The sequence below is a fragment of the Trachurus japonicus genome, chromosome 16, assembly GCF_045865225.1.
Source record: "Trachurus japonicus isolate A0001 chromosome 16, Traja_1.0".
NCBI classification, from domain to species: domain Eukaryota; kingdom Metazoa; phylum Chordata; class Actinopteri; order Carangiformes; family Carangidae; genus Trachurus; species Trachurus japonicus.
Window position 1 is genome coordinate 12,754,132 of NC_140922.1, and position 22,902 is coordinate 12,777,033.

A 22,902-nucleotide genomic window follows, 5' to 3' on the forward strand; every position below is an offset into this window, starting at 1 on the left:
GTCATTTATTATAACAACAACTTCACAGAACGGCAAAATGTCAACATCGTAATCCTAATCCTACACTACACAGTGTAATCCATTTAGTATATAACTGAGGTGATGGGATCATAGAGCTGGCTGACTTCCTGTGTGTGTGTGTGTGTTTATGAAAGAGACACCTGCAGTGCATACGTCCTACCAAATGTCAGAGCTGAAGTCATCGCTCCACTGAGCACATCACATGTGAGTACTCCTAAACCTGCTTTATCTACACTCACCATTCTTCTCAGTAGAAGCTTATTGAAGGGATTTTATAAGAGAGAGAGGATATACATAAAGTCAGGGTTTCAATATGTCCGTGTATCAGGTTAGAAATGCTTGGTACCAATACTGACAAGACGCAGAGACGCTGCCGGAGATCCACTCTCGTAGACAGAGAGAGAGGGGCAAGGCTGAAGTACTCGAACCTGGGCTCGTTCAAGGCCACGTTTTTGGAAAAAGTCTGTGTCTGGGTTCACATAACAAGTGATTTTGATTTTGTCTTAGCTTTAGTCTTCTTCTTAGTATCATCTGTGTTGGTTGTATTTTGCCAATAGAACTGACACAATGATATCAAATAGGTACAAGACTTGATAAGAGTATTATCTGTGTTGTTATTGAGCTGTGTCTGATATCAAGACCGGCATTACACATGAACTGGATCAATTTCAGTGATACACTACATTGTTATATCACCAGCCTTAAATAATAAATCAAATGCATCAGCCTCGACCTGTGGATTTGACCCTCAATGGATCGTGTATCAGTCTTCTTTGTATTGTGCTGTTGTTGCTTGTGACAACCTGAACAGTGATTTCAAAATATCTTACCAGAAATGCCTAAAATAGAATCGTCTGCCCCTCCATCTCTTCGGATTTAAAGATCAAAACTTATGCAATAACGACAGAAACACAGAGCAGGTTTTGCAATCGTCGACATTAATGGAGTTCATGCTAATCTCACTTAAGTAGCATAGAAACTACTTCCTGTGACACAAATATCAGGAGATATACAAAATGAAAAGATGTATTAAATTTAGGGGGATGTAAATGTTCATGGTCAAGTGTTGATGAAATCTCTGTGACCTGTTGACTGCCTCGTATGACAAAAGATGGCTGCAGCTTTAAAAGACCAATAATTGGTAAAAAAAAAAAAAACAAAACTAAATGATTCACTATTGTTCAGTGGCACTAAATGCTCACATTCTCCATCTTTCTACTTAGAAATATAACACCGTATGTACAGTATTTTATTTATGATAAATAATAGAAATACAGTAGTATTGTATTTAGAGACGTTATTCATAACGTAAGGGCACAGAGTAGTCATTGGAATTTTAAACATTTTAGTTTCTAACATGAAGCTGCCTTAAAGAGAACAATCATGATGACTTGGCTTGACTTGATTGGTTATGTATTTTAGGACACTGATAATGTAGTGTAAATTACAAATGAATGAAATCTTAACTCAGCCAGAAGTGACTGTTTTCAGGTTCATGGAATCGCCCAGTGTGTTTTAAATATATCAGCAGTGGGTTGACTGAACAAATGGCTGTAAATGTGCATCACAGCTTAAGAAATGTGGTACATGTATATATATATTTATATGTGCTGCACCATACACATGTCATCTGCAGCATAAACGTAACATAACTCAACACGACACTCAAACTGCAGGAGTTTAACACAAGCGTTTTTTTTTTAAGAAATGTGCACAGTCTGCCACTGAAGAAACATGAAGTTTTAAAACAAGTGCTGAGCCATGTTGACTCTGCACAAGCAAACTATAGTTTTTGTTTAGTTCTGGAGATTAACAAAGACATTTGAACTTGTCATAGTCAGTGTGGCACAGGCGAAACGATGGCATCGTTTAATTTAAGTGTCGCAGTAATTCATGACAGTCAGGGCCGTAGCCAGGATTTTTGAAATACCGAGGTCATAGTCGTGGTGCGCGGGGGGGTGGCGTCAGAAATTTGGGGCAATTTTATATTAAAAGGCTTCAATCTGGTGCACTTTGACAGATAAAAACTACACACATCATATTAGATTAATCCTATTTTTATGATATTATCATCACTAGTGATCATCCAGAGAAGACCCAACTTCACTGAATTCTGATGAGAACACACCATCCATTACAAACAGTAGACTAGCTCCTCACATTCGTAGCAGCCACAGAGTAGCAAAAATATTATATTATAAAGTTTAATTCCAGCTCGAAAAAAAAAGAGTCTGAAATGCAATGTGAAGGTCCTGGTTGTTAACATAAAGATGAACAGGTTTCTAGGGTGAAGTGTGCACTCTTTTTTACCATAGCTATAGCCTATTATTTTTGGGTGACTTCCTTCTGGAGCGTCAGCTGTGCTCCTCACTTTGAAACAGGCCCAGGAAGTTTGTTTGCTCTTCCTTATAGTTACCACAAACATACAGTACATCTGACTGCTCCTTGTTGCAGCAAATTTTGGTTGTTGGTTGTGTAGTATTTCACATTTCTATGCATATTTTTTATGAGTAAAATATTGGTGTCAAACTTCATTTCGGTTGTATGGTCTTCTTTGAATGGGAAAATATGAAGAGGTCTAGGTGAAATCAAAATGAGCCAAAAACAGTTGTATTTGGATGGAGTGAATATTATGACACCGGCTATTAGTGAAATATAGCCTAATTAGTTTTCCAAAGGTCAAATTCCACCTGGACATACGTATCTCTGATAATAAAACAGCTGCAAAATTGTTCAGGTTCATTTTTTTTAGCATCTACTTTTACACAGTTAGCCTACACATTACTTATTCATTTGCCTGATATCCCATGATTCAAAGGTAGATTTTACTCTAATGTGATTTTTGTTAGTATTCTTACCAGGCAGAGATGAAAAATTTACATTTTCTACTGTAGCCTTCTCCAGACATGTCTGTAGTAATCTCACCGGTCTTAGCTTTCTTTAAATAGGCTAAATAAAAAAGACTGAAATAAAACTAATGGTTGCCTAAACTTTACACCGTATGCTCTTTGTTAAATCTGTCCAAAATTTTTTAGAAAAAATTTCACAGTCTTTGTTTGTGAAATATTTGTGCTCGTGCACCACATATGCTCACATCTTGTGCATCTCCTGGGGGCTAAGCCCCCCCTGTCCTTAAAACTTAGTGACGCCCCTGTCTGTAAACATAAAATGTATCATGCCACTGTGCTTTTCACATAAAGTTGATGGAAGAATGGACAGTGCAGTAGATGCCTCCTCAGTATAGTATCTGCAGGAAAGAGGTCTCTGCTCTCCCCCACTTACTGTAGCTCAACTAGTGCATATACAGGACACAGACAGTAAACGGCGCTGAATTGACCCTATTAAACAGCTGTTTTCTCCGCATACATGAGGTTCCGTCCCGAAATAATACAGCGCTTCAAGTGCACTTATGTACGAAACCTTTACAGTGTAACAACTGGTTGGAAAGAGCAGTTTATCTAGAGCCAACCAACTCACTCAGTAGCCTTCTCTTCCATGCACGCAGGCTCCGCGACGCGCTGTATCACTCGCTTTTTCCGAATGAATCGCCTTTTTTCCCGCGACCAGTAAACAAACACCAGCGTACGTGAGGGCGTCAATAAACAAGAGCATGGGCCTACCGGAATTGTTTGGACAAGAGAGGAGAGTCACTCAGTCACCTTCCATCTGTCCTCCCTAATACTTTGCACTTTTTTTTTTTTTTTCATTCATTAGGCCGAAAAAAAATACCGAGGTCATGACCTCGGTGTCCTCAATGGTAGCTACGGCCTTGATGACAGTGTGACACTGAGCCGTCATACAGCACGAGGACCCTGACACTGAGGCAGCTACGTATATATTTGGTTTTATTATTTACACCTGAGCGTTTCCTTCTATCACATGTCCAAATGACCTGTTAGAGAAAAGCTCAAAACGCTGTCGGCCCTCTCTGGTTTGTCTTATATCCACCAAATGAAGAATTAGCATTATACAACCGCGTGATATGGGGACAATTCATGTTTTTCAGAAATTGGGGGGGACATGTCCCCCCCGTCCCCCCCGGGATCTGCACCCATGGATATAGTCATATAGTAATATAAACATGGTTTATAATTCAGTCCCAATGCATTTGTCCAGTTTGTATTGAGATAAACATATTGTTTTAGAGGTAATCAGGCAAATAATCACCAACCAGTGAGTCACATTTTGTAGAGTTCCACTATTACAGGGAACATTGCAATAATAACTAACATTATTCATTATTTTACATTACATAATTAATCTATCATGGTTACTGAATAGTACCAAGATATTATACTTCTTCTGTAGAAATGGTCAGCGCAGCTTGATGCCGGCACATATAAGACAGTAAAAAGCAAATTCACCTGACATTTTATATGCTGGTTCTTTAATTGTCAGGGTTAGGGCCTTTTCCACCATGGGGGGCTCACCAGCTCACCTCTTATGTGTCTCTCCGCGCTGTATTCACTAACGCTGATCGGCTCAGATGAAGGCACCTTGGAAGTCTGCTGTGCTGTTGTTACCGACATTTTACTTGGTGTGTACATTTAAATTTGCATGAGTGTGTGAAAACTGTTTTGAGCTTTGTTGCGATTGTGAACCAAATGAAATGTGGGGACCAATATGTAGTGTGGTCCACATGTAGTGAGAGGGGGACAAGTTGGGTAGGTGTTAGCGATAAAACAATGAAGAGACTATGAGGGTCAAATGTCGACTTTGCATTCATTTATATACATATATATATAAAAAAGAATATTCAATTTAATTTTAGAGGACATTCTCTTGGTGGACAAGTTACAATAATTAATTGTAACTTTTTTTTTTTAATGATCATGTGTCCTAATATTTACGGCTTAAGTGTGTGATCCACATATTTCAGCGGGCACTTCTCATGTGATGATGCTCTACCAGAGCAGAGTGCAACCATGGTATTGTTTGTTTTGGGGGTGACTAAACATTCCCGTGTTTGGCCCATGAAAACTCCCTGTTTGCCCTGTGTATATTTTTGGGATCAGCGTGCTGCTGCATTGTCCTAAAATTTAAAGGACTCTGTACAAGTGAGAGCCGTGATACCGTTACCATTACCGTTCATCCATTACCACCCTGTAGATCTGGAGGTCAACACTTTAGGCTCAGTGTTATTGTTTTATTCAAAGTAAACCCAGTGTGTTGGGATGAAGTATGAAAATAAAGTGCCACCATTTTGCTGCTACTGTCGTTCATCCCTGTAAAGAATAAAAATCAGTTAGGGTGAGTTTAGCGGAGAGCAACAAGTCACTGTTTCTCCCAACATTTGCATTTAGATGTGTATTTTTCTTCTCTGTAGGTGATTACCAAGCTGTGCTTCCCTTGCTCTGTTATGAAAATACAACATCTATGTTGCACCGGGGGTGTTTTCATATGAGAAAATAGGATTCCCTTTTCATGGCTTATTACTCAGTTTTCTTTTTCGTTGTTTGACACACACACACACACACACACACACACACACACACACACACACACACACACACACACACACACACACACACACACACACACACACACACACACACACACACACACACACACACACACACAGTCATTCAAAGTGAAACTGAAATTTCTGAACTGGTGTACATCCCTTCTTCTGTTTCCACTTGGGTTGTCATTCCATCACTGTAAAAACATCAGGAGCCAAACAAAACATTAACTGAACCTCGGAGACACCTGGAACAAAATTGTGTCATCATACTTCGACTGCCGCCAGTCAGCAGCATTTGTTGGCTGCACACGAGGAGGTGCATACAAACAGCACTTTGGTGTGTGTGTTTTCAGCTAAACAGAGCTCCAGACAGCCATCTGTGTGCTCAGTCTGCGGGTGCAAACTGAGCCACTGTTACACATTTTTATAGATTTTGTCTTTCCACAATCCTTCAAATTGAAATGATCTGATAGGTGGTTTCCCCTTCTGTAAACTCCCCTCATGTGTAGATTCACTTCCACTCAGGTTTCACTTCAGTTCGGTGCAGATTCTGATCAGCAGCTCGTGTTCAAGTCAGACGCTAAACATAGAGCTGTGAAATTAAATTCACTACAGCTGTGACACAAAGTTTTATGGACTTTATGATTTTGTCAAGCCCACATTAATACAACACTTGTGCAAACATGTACAGAGAAACAGGGTTGTTCTTCCTGTCCTTGCTGGTTGTGAACAAATGCAACCCCCTTTATGCATTTCTTATGTAGAAAGACGGGATGCTGCATCTATATGGTTTTTGTTCTGTGTGAAATATGTTTTCAGAAATTCAGTTATAAAATACAATGTCAGCAGATTAAGTTTTCAGTTTTTTTCTACTTCTTGTTTTCAGTATTGTCGTGGAAATCTTGGTTCTCCTTTTATTCCTTAGTGTGTTTCTCTTGAACTGCAGTAGATGAGATGACTAAAGGAGCACAGAGAGTGAGTTCTCCACTAGAAAGAGTTATTTACAACATTTATTTCAGCTGAGTAATGTGATTGGACTAGAAGTAATATATGAGTGTTGACATAGAGCATAACGGCTCTGGGCCTTTTATCTACAGCCGTGTCAAAATCACTCACTACTGCATTTTTTTGTTCTCTCTAAATGTATAGTGAAAATGTCGATATTCACTGTGGTAGACTCATGGTATCCCACAATGCAGCATGGAAAGCGATCACTACGGGTCACTAACCATCAGACCCTCAAAGGAGGTTAAATCGAAAGCAACTGGACTTAGTTATTTGTCCAGTTGCTTTCGATTTAACCTCCGACCTGGACAAATGAGAATATGCACAGGCTTAACCATCAGACGTGTCACTGCTTTACAGTTACAGGTTAGTTTTTAATTAATGGTTGTTATCTATCTATTATCTATCGTTTTTCATTTGTTTCCAGAAATGACATTTAAATTAAATCATATGGAAAACAGGAAATAAGCCTGGATACACCTGAGTTAATGTGTAGATTAAAGAGCAGGTCGGTGTGCGCGTCGAGCGGGTAAATGTTTGTGTTGCCTAGAAACTCTCCAGTTTCAGGCCAGCTACAGCCTCGTACCTACAACCGAATCACAGCCGCGCTGATATCCAGTACTTCAGTCCCTCTTGTGTGATATTGCCTAATAAATTGCGGAAGTTTGCCACTAACTCAAACTGCTGAAGCCTCAGATTCACTTCAGTGTAACTTATAATACATTTTTATGCATAACAAGGTCTCAACAAGGTGAAATTGCCCCCACATCTCATGCATTAGGTCTTTTAAAGGGAACATTGTGTTACAACCAGAAACTGCAATTTCTGAGGAAATTTGATGGCTCTATAGAACATTAAACATTATTTGTGAAGTGCTGAAAAGTCAGGGCGTTAGAAAGTAAGAGGTTCAGAGCAGCGGTGAGTCCAAGGAGGAAGGTTGCCATCAATCCTATAATACTCTCTGTCGGTGTTGTCTTCCTGCAATAAAACTGTAGAAAGAATGACTGAAGATGTGTCAGAAACAGTACGAGTGAGATTATGGTCTGATCTTTAAACATGACATTTCTGGTCATGCTTGTTTGTTAGACTTTGAATTTGGTTTTGCTATGTAGAGGAATGAATAGAGAAATCCTGTGTGTGTCCTGTGTGTTTGTAGTTTTCCGTGCTGTTTACTGTTTGATTTTCAACACGAATAAAGTCTGACACAGATACAGCGTTTTTGTCAGGGGAACAGAGCGGGCATGTGACTGCTGTTTTGAGATAGATGCAAAAATGTGAAGCCATCCTTTCATCTAATCGAATATCAAATCTATGAATATTGTAACTGCTTGATTGAAGCAGCAAATTAAATTTGAATGTTTTCCAGAGCGAAGCCACAGAGAAGAATAGTGGTTTTCAAACATCTTAGCCACCCCAGTTCAAGTGGAGCAAGAGTGAATGTACTAAGCGTCCAAATGCATTTAATGAATCGATAAAGTTCCTTCAGCAAACATATGCTGACTGTGTAATGTAACGTAGGGGTTAATGTGAATCGTGGTGCGTCTTTCAAGATGTTTATTTGCTGTAACACTGAAAACTATAACAGTCATGATTGCAGGAAAGCTTGTTTTGAGATGGAGAGCTGTAAAGCTGTAAACAGTTTTTTTTGTCACCTTGCTGGCCAGTCTTTTTTTTTTTTGACAATAACATGAACACTTTATCTTGATTACTTACAGGAATGCAGCAGTAACCTCAGTTACACAAACAGTAAACGCTTCATGTATGTAGGCGCTGTGGAACTGTACAGCAGTTTTTCCATGGGAAACCAACGTCATCATTAAACTCATTAGCTTAAACCTGATCACTACGTTACAGTGTGTCTCTAAGTGTCTCGATACAGTTTTCCTCTGAAAGACTAAAAATAACTCACACATATCAGATGACACAGACACAGTTTGATATTACAACCATCCGAACAGCATGATTCATGTTCTGCGTGACGGTTCATGGGTTAAAATCAACACTGGCTGCAACAAATTAAGAAGAATCTATTTTTCCATTCTGCTGAAATGATAACGCAGCAGCCCACAAACAGCAGAGTGACTGTAAATAATTAAATAAGTTACAAACCACTGATGTGTACAGACGACGGAGGTGAAGCAGTGAGTGGGAGAGACTCATCTTTTCACCAAGTCTTTCTGTCCTCATCTGCTGTTTCACAACTCTGAGGCTTCAAAGAAGCTTGAATGAAGTTCCCCGTGTGGCGTAAGACTCTAAATGTTTTCAGTCATTGAGCAGAATGTCACTTGTTTCTGATTCTTAACCTCGTTTTCCACTGACATTTTGTTTATTTCTGAAGCATCAGAGCAGACACAGGCACCAAAACAATCAGCACAAACTCCATCTCCTCCCACCGTCGCAGGGCCTCGGTCGCCTGGCTACGTGCCTGTCGCCTCACACTCACACTGAGCTCTAACTCGAAGTGGTTATAAAACAGAGAGACACAGAAAACGGAGATGGCACAGCGAGGGAAACCCTCTGTAGGAGAGAACGGAGGAGACAGGAGATTCATATGAAAAAAGTGAATCACCCCTCATTTTTCGCTTGTGGCCCACACTTTTTCTTGTCTTTTTATTTTTCAGTGATGACAAGATGTGGGACAAACGCCTCCGTTAGGTGTGTGACTAATGAGGGAGTCCTCGCTTTCAGGTGTTTTCCATCAAAATCACGACGAGAAAACACCCAGAGAAGAAAATCAGAAAATATCCATTTACTCGGAGGCTGATGTTACAAAGCCGGAGCCATAACTTGAAGGTTTTTTGTTGTAAGAAGCAAACAAAGAGCTTGTTTCATTTTGAGCTCAGAGGGAAGGGAAGCAGGTGTGAACTCTTCATGAAGGCAGTACAGAGGCAGGCAGAGAAACCTCAGAGAGACACATGAGAAGTGTGCGAGATGTTTGTTTTGTCCTTGTTGTGGTTCATGTCGCTAAACCACCCTGACACCGTGCTTTGACGGTTCTAGTCAATCAACTGATCCTTGTAGCTGCCATTAACACAGGACAAGATGTCCACTGTCACATCACCTGACCACCAGAGGAAGAATTTGACTTTTGTGACAATGCTGAAAAATTAATGTTTCAATATGTTTCAATACAAGAAAAAGACTGACTTGAATCGACCTTGACACCCTCAATCCATCGCTGTAGCTTGTTCTCTGTGATTCTAATTCTACTAAATGTCTCCTACGTAAACTTCCATCATCATTTTAAACCTTAATTGGTTGAGCAAGTTTTGCTGGAAAGACACAAACAAAATCCCTGCCAACTAAGACACATTATCTTCTTTTATCTTCTCAGAAACTTTTGTTTGAGATGTGTTAAAGTCTATTAGAGGATTTTTCTTCTTAACTCCCATAAAGCCACTCCAGCCCAGCTGTATAGTGGATGTTGTGACAGTAACAACCCCTGCAGTGGCGTGTGTTACTGACAGTGAGGATAACAATAAGCTTTTAGGGACAGACTCAGACAGACAGAGACACAGGTGTCAAATTACTGTTGTATTGAGTGCAGACGAGACTCTACAGCAGGTTAGGAGCCGAGATAAGCACAAGCAGATGTTTGGCTCCCGCGCAGGTGTACATGGGCTGAGAACATAATAAGAAAATTACTGTGTCACGCAGTGTGTAATCTGAATTGTACACAGGGTGACTGACGATTTAATTTCACCAAAAAAACTCAACGAATTGTGGAATGAAACATAGATTTTTATGTTGAGCGGCGGTTTTCGGCCTGTGGACCCTGACAGACTGTGAAGTGCTGCAAATGATAAATGTCATCATGAAAAGATGTAAAATACAGGTGTTGATTTCTGATAGCTTCATGCACTAGGGTCAGTTGAAAGTGATATCATAAGAAGCAGTTTAATGCACTGCAGCGTTTAGTTAGTATTTCATACGATAATAAATGTTGCCCGTCTCAGAGGTGAAACCTCCACTCGTAAATTCTCCATTTACGAGTTTGTTTGTTAAATCTCCAGACTGCCTTCGTTTGCTTGGTTAAATCCGTACGATCACTGCATGCTAATTTACCAGAAAACAAGAAATTACACAAAAACATCACTGAGTGAAATTATCAATGTCCTCCACCTGTGCAGAGCGTTTGACGGGTTTATCGACGGCAAACTTGCACCTGACCAGAATTTGATGAAACCCACAAGGATTTATTTTCAAATTCAAATTATCTTTGCAACCAAAGATTAAAACACAGGTCTCTGAAGTCCAAAGAAATGTGTCAAAAATGGACCAAATGTTTGATGCAGCTAAAAACCCTGTGTCTTCAATTTGAACGTTTCACTCAGAACCAGTGTGACATACAGGAGCTTTAATGGAGTGGTGTAACAAGCAGCTGCTGGTCATGTTTATGAGGTTATTAACAGTAAATGATGTAGTTTTAGAGTCCCTAAGAGCTAATTCAAGAGTCATATTGTTTTTTTCAGTATTTATCTTAATGGCTTCATCTTATCTTAAGAGTGTTAAAGCAGTTATGAAACAAAAGATTGCTTCTTTTGGATGATGTCTTCTTTTTTCTCATCAGACATGTCACAAATCTCTCCTCAGGACTTTATACAGCGTTAATATTCTCTTATCTTGTTGTTGACTTGAAGATGACAAAGTTGACAGATGTGCGTAGGTCCCGGAGTTCACACACCAGCATTCGCTCTTAGAAGAGTAAGACCATTTTCGAGAGATCTAAAAGTGGTAGAGACAGAAAAACTGATGTTGACAAGAACTAAGACAATTTTCCAGCAAGAGACACAAACTATGGTGATAAAATGTTGATGTGTAAAGACGTACACAGGCGCTGTCACGAGTATAGAGCAGATGAAACGTGTCGATGGCTGTGTCTTTTAGTTTTAAAGTGTCCTGATATACCGTATTAATTTCACCATATATGAATATTTAACGTTCATCTCTGTACCATAATCCCAGCAAGACACTTTCCCCCCAAACAATTTATTTTTCGCTTATAGTATTAAGAACTTAATCTGGGTGTTTCTTTTTTGCATACGTTCCAGTTTAAATTTACACTCTTCAGCCGCTGTTGTGGAAATTGGTCCAGCAGTTCATGGCTTGAGTTTTGATACACTAATTATGTATCTAAATCAGCACAATTATATGATCGGGGGGAAAAAATCTACCGAGCAATTATAATAAATTACGACGCAAACCGACCGTGCCGACGTGCTTAAGATGCATAAAGAGTCCAGTCAGACTCTTCTCGGATTTTGCAATATAAGTTATCCAGCAGAAGCTCAAATAACCATTTAGCCAATTAAGATTGCTGTTTATTTATATTTCTGTTGGAGACATTAAAAAGTAAAAGCGTATGCAGATGATAAAAAAAAATGCATTTTAATCCACTGATTAAATTATGGCAGCATTACACTGCCCAACTGATGGGTTTTGTTTCTGTTTCATTTAATGTTTTAATGCAGCGTAAACATTTTTGTCCTTAAAAGAAGAAGTGATAAACGGTTTTAAGAGAGTTAAGAAAAGTTTGGTGTGGCGATCTTGCCCTCTTCCTCTGTGACAGCCAATCAAAGGTCATTATCCTGACTTTGGGTTTGATCAACAGCTCTGTGTTTTGTTTCCAGACCAATCGGCGGCGAGGGAGGTGCAACGGTGCTTAAAAAGGCTTGTTTGATAAATATTCGGCACTTCCTCCTGACTCCAGATCAGTGAACGCAGAGGGACGTTTCAGCTCTCAAAGACGATTGTAAGTATACTGCAAGTTTGTTGCTTTTAAATTTCTGCTAAATATACATATAACTCACAATATAAAAACTTTTACCTGTTAAATATCAGTGTCAAATGTTTTCTCCTACACGATCGTATCATAAACCTGTGTGAGCTCAGCAGGCCCAGAGGGGCCGATGTCTTTTATTCATACAGCTAAAAGAAAAGATGTGTGTGAATCAACAACACACACTGATCCTTTGAGTAAAACGGGAAGAAATGCTAAAATATTACATATCAAAATCATCATCATAAAAATATTGTGATAAAAATGACAATACATACCGAATCGTTCTAAAATATCTGATTGCATTTATTGTATTTCAACTTTATTGCATTATGTTGGTTGAAAGGTGTTTCACCAGTGGGCCGCTGACCGGCAACTTTCATTTGAATTCTCATAATAAAACAGAACATTTATTTTACACAGACCTTTAAATGCAACATGACAATATAAACTAATTGAAATGTAAAGTTACTTTTGGCGTTATTTGTGCATCTTTAGCGTTGATTTTTTGGAGTAATGAGCAATTAATTTCTGGTTTACGTAGGGCCGTAGAATTTATTTTGGAGGACTTTTAAAAAAGTAAGAAGATGTTCACTTCAGTGCCATGGCACTTAAATAGATTTACATACACTTCGGTCATATACACTATAATCCTATCCATTCGTATCATTTCCTTCCCCTTGTTCTGTTCGCTCTCCTCTCCTCCCTCACCTCTCCACTGAATTTGGCCTCCCCTCCCTCCTCCCCCTCCCCCTCCCCCCTGCTTGTTGTTGAAGCTCCATCCTGACTGTAGATGATTGTCTAACTCGGTTTCTGGGTTAAAGCTCCACAGGTGCGATGACTTTGAACGTGTGTTTATCACCAGTTTCACTCCGGTCCCCTCGCCTAATTCTTTTCTGACACACTCTGATCTCAGTTCTATCAAATTATGCAACATCTTTTATTTTGTGTCAGATCTCATCAGATGGGTTGAACCACATATTCATGTTCATATTCATACAGTCCTCTTTGAAAGATACATAAACCCACCAACCACTTTGAGACTTTTCCCTTTGACGCACATTACCTCACAATTTATGTTTCATGCTGGTTTTCTTGAGGCTCCTCTTTGAGTTATGTAGTGAAACAAAAACATTTTAGTTTTGTTTTTTTGTTTTTTCTTTCTGTAGCCTCCGTGTAAAATGCAACAATTCTAAGTGTGAGGCCTCAGACAGTTGATATGACAATTTAAATGATTATATCAGTGTGTTGTGTTTATTGTTAGTTGAATAAAGTACAAAAAAAATACTTTGTAAGAAGTACTTTATGATCATAGTAAATTTGAAATATTTATCATATTGCTTTTTTTATTGATGGTTTTCATACATTTTCACAGGGCGTTGCATATCTTTTCTCAACAGATTTCACCTAATATGGTGAAATATAGAGATGTGCAGACACATTTTTTTATCAGACAATTTTGGGTCAAGAGAAACTTTGGGCGGGGAGGGGGGGCATCCAGCGACTGTGACCATGAACAACATGAACCAGGGACACTACATTTGTGGTCGACGCGGTAACCGCTCAGCCACCAGGGTGTTGCAACTTTAATTTTTTTTTTTAAATTAACTATATATTGGACATTAAGCATTAATTTAATTTGAAATATACCCAAAGTTCTTGTCAGCGCTCATTGCGTATCTTCACTTATTTATACAGATTAATGCCTTGAATCTTGATGCAACGATAATAAGCTGTGTTTTAGAATTTTTCAGTATTACGATATGTTCAGTTTTATTTCTTCTTGACATCAGAATAAAACCTTTGTTCATAACTTAAAATGAAACAAACCACAGTTGGTATAAACAATGGATATATTTTGACTTTTAGTCAGTTTTTAATTTTTAATTTTGGGGGGAAAAAATTAGAAAAACATATTTTTCTATTATAGGGTCGACTCACTGCAAGAGCAGCATCAAATGCCTTTGAGAAGATTTTTAGTGCACAATCATGACATACTGTACACAACACAGAGTGGGGGGGGGGTTGGCAGAGAGATAAGTGAGTGAGAGAAAGAGAGACATCTACCTTAAACCACAGCCTAGGTGTGCTGCCGCTGCTGTGGTCTCTTTACATCGTCTTTATAAGCGAGGAGAGATCCGTCTTTCGTGGAACTGGGGAGGAAGAGAGGGGGTGTGAGAGGCAGAGGGGGGAGCAGGGGAGGGGGACGACTGGGATAAGAATCTGCACCTTCACTAAATCAAGGCCCACCACAACCCAGCGTACGCTCAGTGTCTCTTCCCCTCCAACCTTTGTCTGCTTCTAAAGCCCACCACAGGCCGCCTACTCTCAGCTCTCTCAACCCTTCCACTTTTATCTTCCTAAATCTGTCTAAATCTGAGACCACCGCAGACCCCTCTCTGCTTCCTGCAGAGCACTTTCACATTGCAGCAAAATTTTTTACAAACATACAAATGAAGATAACAAAATATAAATGTTTATTTAATGGAATGCTACTTTTCAAATAGCCACTTTAAAAAAAAAAAAAAAAAGTCAGTAAAATATATCAAATATCAAGTGTTCAAAACACATTTCAACGATGTTTTTTTATATATATTTTGGAGCTTTTTTGCCTTTAATTGACAGGGTAGTTGAGAAATAGGAGGCAGAGAGGGGGGGAATGACACACAGGATTGGGCCGCTCGGCGTGGGATTCGAGCTAGGGTCGCCTGCAGTGAAGACTGCAGCCTCAACACATGGGGCGGGTGCTCTACCAACTGAGCTAAACACCGCCCCCATTTTGATCAAGTTTAATTTGATTTTTTTTATTGCATACTCTCAGTTATAAGATTTTAGACAGACCCATACAATCTATTGATGAAAAACATTTCTACAATAAATGCTCTTTGTGTCTCATCAAGTTGATGTTGCTACTTTGACACTAGATTGAACAACCATACACTGACAGTTTGTTCTAATTAGCCGATACATGCATGTTCATGGAGGTATTTGACACATTTTTAGAAACAGTTTAATTTTATAACAACATCACCAACAAGACAAAACAAAAAATAAACCTCATATTTCAACAGAATAACCAAAACTGTGTTTAGTTTAACATTTTCAATGTTACTTCTTTTTTTTTGCATCAGGACTCCATGCAATGATCCACTTCTTTTCCATTTGTACATAAACATACTATGAAATGTATTGCTATGCAGATGACATACAACAATACTTACGTTCATGTCCAATGAACTCATAATCATTTAACTTTCTTGTAAAACATTTCATCAACTGCATCATTTATATAATTTTTATATAACCTTTACTACCTCTTTTTTTATACAACCTATACTACCTCTGCTCTTCTAAAATTACAGTTTTTCAGTCCTGCGACCAAGATGAAGCTCTTTATTCAACTTGTCCTCATTCTCATAGCTGTGCTGATCTCGACCTCAGGTAAGATGCTCTGGTTACGTTTATTGAAACTTATGGCTGGACGTTTTCTTTTACACATCAACACATGACATCTGTTTCTCTCTCTTAGGTGCTGACAAGGTGATTTACGCTCAGGTGGGAGAGACGGTAACCCTCCATTGTCCAGAACCAGATACCTATATGCGCTGGATATTTAAAAGAGGGAAAACCCTTAACCTTGCCTGGTTCAATGGCTTTGGTGGAAAGGGCTTTGATGGTAAAACATGCATTGAACTATTCATACATGTTTTCATTATCTCCTGAAGTCACTGGACTCTACATTACAGGTAGCTAAAGTTACTCAAACAGTCAATTCTTGCCTTGCAGCTGCAGAAGAAGAAGGATGGGCTGGTAAGGTGACCTGGGCACAGCATGGCTCACTGGTCGTCAGTAAACTTGATCACGAAAACTTCGGGACATATCAATGTGAAGTGTCTGAGAATGGCCGGACTGTCACTACCATCAAAGTACTCAAACTGGACGGTAAGAGAAAAGTCAGGCCTCCAAGTTTCAGTTCAGTCATGTCACATGTCACATGTCCACCTGCTAAACTGGGGCTGTCATACTTTATATAGCTCTGGAAATATTCAAGAAGTAGATGTGTTTACCTAGTGTGCGTTTGACCCATCAGCTGTGGGTTTAACTTTAAGACTTTCAGAAAAAAAAGAAGGAAAAAACTTTTTTTTTTTTTAAATCAACAAAAGATTGATCATTTGGGCTGTTTAAACTCTTCGTTGGGCAAGTAACACTTATTTTTTACCAATAAAATAAATCATTTAAGTTTAAGTTAAGTACTCAAGTTTAGAATATGTGTTTTTTTTTGTTTTTTTACACATTTATCCATATGTTTTAAATATTTTTTATGTAGGCTATAAAGTTTATAGCCTCCAATATTAGTCCAGGGTTTAAATTTTGAATTTCTAAGTGTTTAAATCCCTTATAAAGGGTTAACCTAAATGCTGCAGCATTTGGAATTTCTTTTACTTACCATCAAATCATGTTCTTCATTTTCTCCCTGTTTCCTTTAATCTCTCTGTGCTAGTGAGCATGAAGCCATCCTCTCCCCTGCTGCCATGGGAATCCCTGTCTCTGTCCTGCAGTGTGGACACTCAGGGTGACAGGAGTCCTGACGTACACTGGCTGAATCCCAAGGGAGAGAGAGTGAAATATAACACAGGAAAAGTCGACACAATGGTCCAAAGCCAAGAAAATGGGGAGTGGACCTGTGTTGTGAGTAAAGATAAAGATAAAGTGAAAGAGGCCAAAGTTCTTGTTACAGTTATAGGTGAGTGACTGTTTATGCACAATTATGCATTTGTAAGTAACAGTAAGTAGCGTGCCCTCATCCTGAAGATACCATTGTTTCTCCTCTTCTCCTCATTCAGACTTCTCCCCGGCTCCTTTACATCAACATCAGTACATGGCTGAATCAAAGCCTCTCACCATCCCCTGCTCCCTTGCTCCACGTGTCTCCTGGGAGCAGCTCAAAGCTCGAGGCGTCCAAGAAATCTACTGGCAGTTCTTACCTAAACTGTCCTCAGGTCGTGATCCACAGAAGCTGTATGTCCTCTCTATGGAGAATACGCAGGCGTGGAACAACACCGGCCAAAGCAAAGAACTGAAACCCGTGCGAGGCCTCCAAAGTGGAAATCTGTCTCTGACCAAAAAGCGAAGCAAAAAGGAAGACCAGGGAGAATACGCGTGCATCATGAAGTTTAAAGATGGTGCCACTCTGAACAGGACCGTACATGTGGAGATTTTGCAAAGTAAGTCAAAACCAGCTGTTTGACACAGGAACAGCTCTCTGTTACACTCACATCTGAATGATTTTTTAGCTTCTGCCTCAGGCTACTTATCACAGTGTCCTCATTTATCTTTACGATGCCCGGTGTCTTTGCTTCTCCCTAATTGTCATTCACTACGTGTTGGAGACAACTTGTTTATTTGCCACCTTTCTGCTTCTGCTCTCTTCTACCAATGGAAGTGTTCACACTCTCTACTGTGAGTTTATTTGGAAATGTCCCTGGTGCGACATGTGTCTAATTCAGTGGCTAATACACTTGTCGAGCTCCACTTGTTTTAATAGGGTATAACGAGCTACCCCTCCGCCAGAGGACTGTGATAACACAATGAATTTTAATTGGACTCTATGTTCTGAGCATTTGTAATGTAAATATGAGATTTCTCATCTTCATCTGATGAATTATTTAACTAGGAGCTCTGATCTGATGGCTTCATTTTAGGCACTGGGGCATTTAGCAAAAATAAGCCCTCTGATTTGCTTGTGGACCCCTGCAGTGATCTCATTTTTTTGTGGTCTCTCTTTGACTTTGCCCAAACCAAAATAGATTTGTGTGTAAAGCTTCAAACAACACAGGGCTTGTTTGCTTTGGTGTCCAAACTAGTTGACATGTTAAACCAACAGAAAAAAAAGTTTTAGACCTTTTTAAAGTTTTAGATGATAAACAGGTAGGTAAAAGTATTAGGTTACATGTAGTTGTGATACTGTACGTATAGTGTTTGTACCTCCATGTTAAAAATGCAGAGAATCATATGACATGGTTGCACTAAATGTGTAGAAATTTGAAAATTGAATTTATCTTCTTTTTTATTTATGCAGTCTTGTTTCTAACTTAGAAAGAGCTAAATTTTGTACATAATACTAAGTAGATAGACAAGTTATCCAGCGCAACCTGCATTTAAGGTAATTTATGATTGATCTCATTATTTGCGAGTTATTCTCTGAACTTAATGAACCTTTTATCCATAAAATGTTTGGAGATAATTCAGAGCACCCTCCAATCCCCAAATGCATTCAGTTTTTTAACAGTCTAAGATGACAGGCAAGCACATTTGGGGATTTGAAGCCAATGAAAATGTTTAAATGTTTTTAAAAAAAGGATGATTACTCAAGCAAAGCATATTGTTTTTCAGTTGCTTTTCAATCATCGAGTCGACTATGATAGCTCTAATTTTCCTTTAGGCTGTGTTGCTGTGCATGATGCTGTGTGTGCTGTGTGCTGTGTGCTGTGTGCTGTGTGCTGTGTGCTGTGTGCTGTGTGCTGTGTGCTGTGTGCTGTGTGCTTTGAGATTGATTGCTGTCATTTATGGCAATTCCTATTATTTCTGATATTGTTAAGAATAACCGGTAGGTTTCTGTGGCGCATTGCAGTGACAGAGGCCAAAGTCAGATTCAAACAGTAAAGGTTAGAGGAAGTTGACAGCTTCAGAAATGACAGCTTTTCTTGTACATTTTCTATTCATTTCAATAAATGTGTTTTATTTCCTTGTTCTCTCTCTTTCTGACTTCTTTTCTTCTGTTCTGTCTCCAGTCATGGCCTCCCCACCGACAGACTTAGTTTCTGGCCAGCCACTCAACCTGAGTTGCAGCGTTGGCCACCCGCTGCCCTCTGACCTACACCTGAAGTGGATCCCACCACCGCGATCGTCCCAGTCGTCTCTGATATCTGACCACCACCCCGCCAACCTCATCATCCCGGAAGTGGGTACAGGAGATGGAGGAGAGTGGGTGTGTGCGCTGTGGCGGGATAAAACAGAGCTGACGTCGGCTGTGATAACGCTGAAGATCGGTGAGCACAGGAAGTGAGAGGAGAGCAGGAAATATGACTTGGGCATGACCTTGTGGCCACACACTTTTTATGACATAGACTTTACTAGGTTTTACACGATGTGCTGTCAGTACTGCACAGTGTTTGATGACTGTCCCTCTCTCTGTTGTATATGCAGAACCCAAACTGAGTGTGTGGATGCTGGTGATCATATGCAGCGCGGCAGCCAGCGTATTCCTCATCCTCATCCTCGTTTTCATCTTCTGCCGTCGCAGACAAGTACATTCACGTTTCTATATTTCTATATTTCTGTCTGTTAGATGACAGTGTAGCATAATAAAAGTTAACTCTCTGTCTCTCTCTTTGTTTGTCGCTTTTTGTGGCTGACTTCAGCGGAAGGTGAGACACCTCAGACATCGACTCTGCCAATGCAAGAAGTACGTACTAACCATTTCCTGGATTGATGAGATGGTTTCAAACACACATTTACACTCTCACTCATCAGCTGTGAAATCTAAAGAACACCTCTATGTGTGTGTGTGTGTTTTTTTATAGCACACACAAGTGAACACCTGCACTTTACTTTTTGTAGACTCTGTGTCTTTTTCCACAACTTAAACAAAAACCTGTGACTTTGTGTTTCAGCCCCAAGCCAAAAGGATTCTACAGGACATGAGATCTTGCAGAAAGACATTTTCAAGAGGACATGGCAGTCGACTAAATTTCTGTCCGGACACGATGGATTTTTCTATCACATCAGCTAAAACTGTGAACTGTGAAGCGAAGTTTGATCACTGTTGAAGTCTTTCAATCACAAAAATGTATTTTACACTTGTATATATATCAGTCAGTTGGATTGTTGGACATGTTGTATTTGTAATGTAAGGGATTTTTTGTGTCAAAAAATTGCTTCATCATTCGTTCAAATATTTTGGAGTTACTTCATTCACACTGTTAGATTCAGTTTTTTTCAGGACTAATTGCCATTATGAGCATTATGTATATGTGTTTTATGATGCTTCATAATACTGCATTGAAAGCCTTGGTTATTTCTTCTATAAATATTTATGTAATATACTCATTTATATTATGTCTACACAGATGATGACGCTTTATTACTTAAAATAAAAACTGGAACCTTTGAGTGAAATTATTTTGATGTACATTGAAATTTTTATTAATAAAGTATCATAACATCATCACATGTGTGTGATGGTCTCATGGTGAGGACGGGGAGGACGGGAGGTCAGTGGAGAGGGATGGCGTCCATCTGACAGATTCTGGGGTACAAGAAGGTGCAAGGCACATCGAACCAGGTCTGAGAGTGGCTGTCCACCACGACGCAGTCCTCTCCCTCCGGCCCACCGGACTGGTTGTTGTCTGGCTCTTCTGATTTCACTCTGTTCCAGAAGCTTCACAGCGGGAAAGAAAGAAAAAAAGATCAGTGTGTGAGCAAAGTTTAGATGAACTGTATTTGAAATGGCACTTGTTTGTGCACAGTGTGGTCAAACTATTTCAGTAGGGGGCGTGTGCATGAATATGCAATTTTTTCAGGGGAAAACAGCTGATGTGCATCACACATGGGACAGACAACTTGGCCATTTGTTATAATTCTTAGATACAATATAACACTTCTGAACTGATTAGAAAGCCAAGGAAAGCCACATTTTAGCCATGCGTGATTATCAACAATCATCAGGCTGAAATATGTATACAGTAGCAGCTACTGGATGAATTGTTTGTTACTCATGGTTCCCAGAGGATGAATTCTGGTGGCTTTTCCTCTAGCACCACCATGAGGTTTTGTCTTGATATTTATTGCATTAATCGTTCTCATGACTATTACACGTTACACTGCCATCGGGTCAAAATTACATTTTGTGCTTTAGTTGGTGGCTGAATACCTTTAGTTGGTGGCTGAATACCTGCAAAACTATTGGCACTCACATCAGCCTCAGCTGTAATTTGTACTCAGAACTAGTAAGCAAATGACCACAGCCAGTCACTGTTAGAAATATCTGAGGTCTGTATGCGTAAACACACACCGACAAGAATGAGCTCCACAGACGCCCGTGCTTTACACTACACCTGCTCAACAAGGTCAGTTCACATTAATATTCTCTGAGGTCTTGGCAAACTCACTGAACCTGTCTCTGATGTATTTGCATTTTTCTATCCCGATTTCTGGCTGTATTTCAGATGTTGCCAACGTAGCGATAGCCTTTATTGTAATTCTATCCTGTAACGTGAAGATGCACAGAATTAATCTTGTGTAGGTGTCACACTGTATGCTATCTTTACAGTAAGAAACGAGGCCTTTGTTGTAAGTCAATAAATCCTAGGTACAGCTCTCAGTCTGTGCAGGCAGCTGCTGCATTTACTTGGCATTTAACCATCATCATGTTGTTTGTTAATCTAGGGACAATAATTAGAATTTTAGTCATTTTATACATACGGGTGTGTAAGGTTTGATTTGTCCGCCCATTTCCATTCTCCTTCAGTCTGGATGTCATTCAGTCCAATCCAGTAGTCTGTGTAAAACCCTCCGATCCTTCTGCTTTCTTTCTCCACAGCTTCCTAAAAAATATATTACAGCAGCATTTACAACCCCTTTTCAAGATGTCAAATAAACTGAAATAGATATTTTTTTTTTTTAAACCCACACAAAACACTTACATGCTCTTCTCTGGTGGTTAAGATGGCAAGCTGTCCACCTGATGCTTCACAATCTTTTTCACTTTGATGCCGGTCCCTCTTGTCAGTTCTCATCTCGAAACAGTGATCCCCGACCTGAAACCATTTGGGTGGACACTCGGTGCAATTGAGCCCTGTGAAGAGAGATGAGTGAGGAGTGATCACCCAAACATCTCCCAAACACCTCCCAGCACACAAAGGAGTACAGAAGGACATGGGCTGCATAAACTAATGATGGACTTTCTAGAGAGCCTGGAAGAGGACAGTACAGTACCTGGAGCTGAGCAGTTGCCTGCCAGGTCAGAGTACTGGTTGCAAAGATGCTTGTAGCGATTCTTCAAAGAGCTAAATCTCAGCTTCAGAACCTCCAGTTCTTCTTCTGGACTGCATACAGCCTGAGAAATGGCCTCACACACCAACAGGCCAATGAGAACGTAGCGCATGATGTGGCCTTTGTTTCCCAGGGCTCCTGATCGGATGGAGGGTAAAAAAACAAAAAAAACATAGCATTTTTAGATATAACATGCCAGCAGACACACAGACATAGACATCACTCGTGCATGCTGTATAAGGGGCTCTTACCTTTGAATTTGATGAGATTCATTGTGGCTGTAAGGCTGCAGAATATCCCAAACTTTGGCTTCTCCTCTCTCTGCCCTCTGGGTGTTTTATAGAGCAGTTTGTGTACCAAGAGGAGGGAATGGAAAGTACAGATTGCACAAAATCTACCAGACAGATTGGACTCTTCATGATCATCAAAGTATGTAAACTCAGATGGTGCAATATCTCATAGCCAAACCATTGATGACCTGCCATATCGGATTAGATAAACAAACATTTGATGATGAATCTCTGGCATGCAGGTCTCTATCGTATTTGCCATTTCATGAGCAAAGTTCCCTCTCGGTGTC

At 39.7% G+C, this 22,902-nt stretch overlaps 2 protein-coding genes across 3 annotated transcripts; one reads left to right on the top strand and one right to left on the bottom strand.

Moving 5' to 3' along the window:
- Positions 1-96: 96 nt before the first annotated feature.
- On the top strand, positions 97-20,651 carry cd4-1 (CD4-1 molecule). Its single transcript, XM_085801604.1, has 11 exons — positions 97-225; positions 12,121-12,242; positions 15,632-15,710; positions 15,799-15,945; positions 16,056-16,211; positions 16,771-17,013; positions 17,114-17,494; positions 19,061-19,318; positions 19,476-19,576; positions 19,691-19,734; positions 19,943-20,651. The coding sequence occupies exons 3-11, from the start codon at positions 15,653-15,655 to the stop codon at positions 19,971-19,973; spliced, it is 1,419 nt and encodes a 472-aa protein (XP_085657730.1). The 5' UTR covers positions 97-225; positions 12,121-12,242; positions 15,632-15,652; the 3' UTR covers positions 19,974-20,651.
- LOC146971959 (C-type lectin domain family 4 member D-like) lies at positions 20,448-22,635 on the bottom strand. Of its 2 annotated transcripts, none has more exons than XM_085801606.1 (5): positions 22,574-22,635; positions 22,266-22,442; positions 21,974-22,125; positions 21,753-21,874; positions 20,448-20,709 (listed from the first exon to the last, which is right to left on the bottom strand). In XM_085801606.1, exons 1-5 carry the CDS (start codon positions 22,593-22,595, stop codon positions 20,544-20,546), a joined length of 639 nt encoding a protein of 212 aa, XP_085657732.1. In that variant the 5' UTR covers positions 22,596-22,635; the 3' UTR covers positions 20,448-20,543. The 2 variants fall into 2 exon arrangements, with proteins under 2 accessions (XP_085657732.1, XP_085657731.1); XM_085801605.1 differs by having other exon boundaries at positions 22,266-22,460.
- Between the last annotated feature and the right edge of the window lie 267 nt (positions 22,636-22,902).

Coding starts and splice junctions, on each gene's coding strand:
- cd4-1 (XM_085801604.1), top strand. CDS start 15,653: ATGAAGCTCTTTATTCAACTTGTCCTCATTCTCATAGCTGTGCTGATC. Junction 15,946..16,055: donor TGGTGGAAAGGGCTTTGATG/GTAAAACATGCA, acceptor CTTGCCTTGCAG/CTGCAGAAGAAGAAGGATGG. Junction 16,212..16,770: donor CAAAGTACTCAAACTGGACG/GTAAGAGAAAAG, acceptor TCTCTGTGCTAG/TGAGCATGAAGCCATCCTCT.
- LOC146971959 (XM_085801605.1), bottom strand. CDS start 22,595: ATGAATCTCATCAAATTCAAAG. Junction 22,461..22,573: donor GAATCTCATCAAATTCAAAG/GTAAGAGCCCCT, acceptor CCATCCGATCAG/GAGCCCTGGGAAACAAAGGC. Junction 22,126..22,265: donor AGGCAACTGCTCAGCTCCAG/GTACTGTACTGT, acceptor CTCTCTTCACAG/GGCTCAATTGCACCGAGTGT.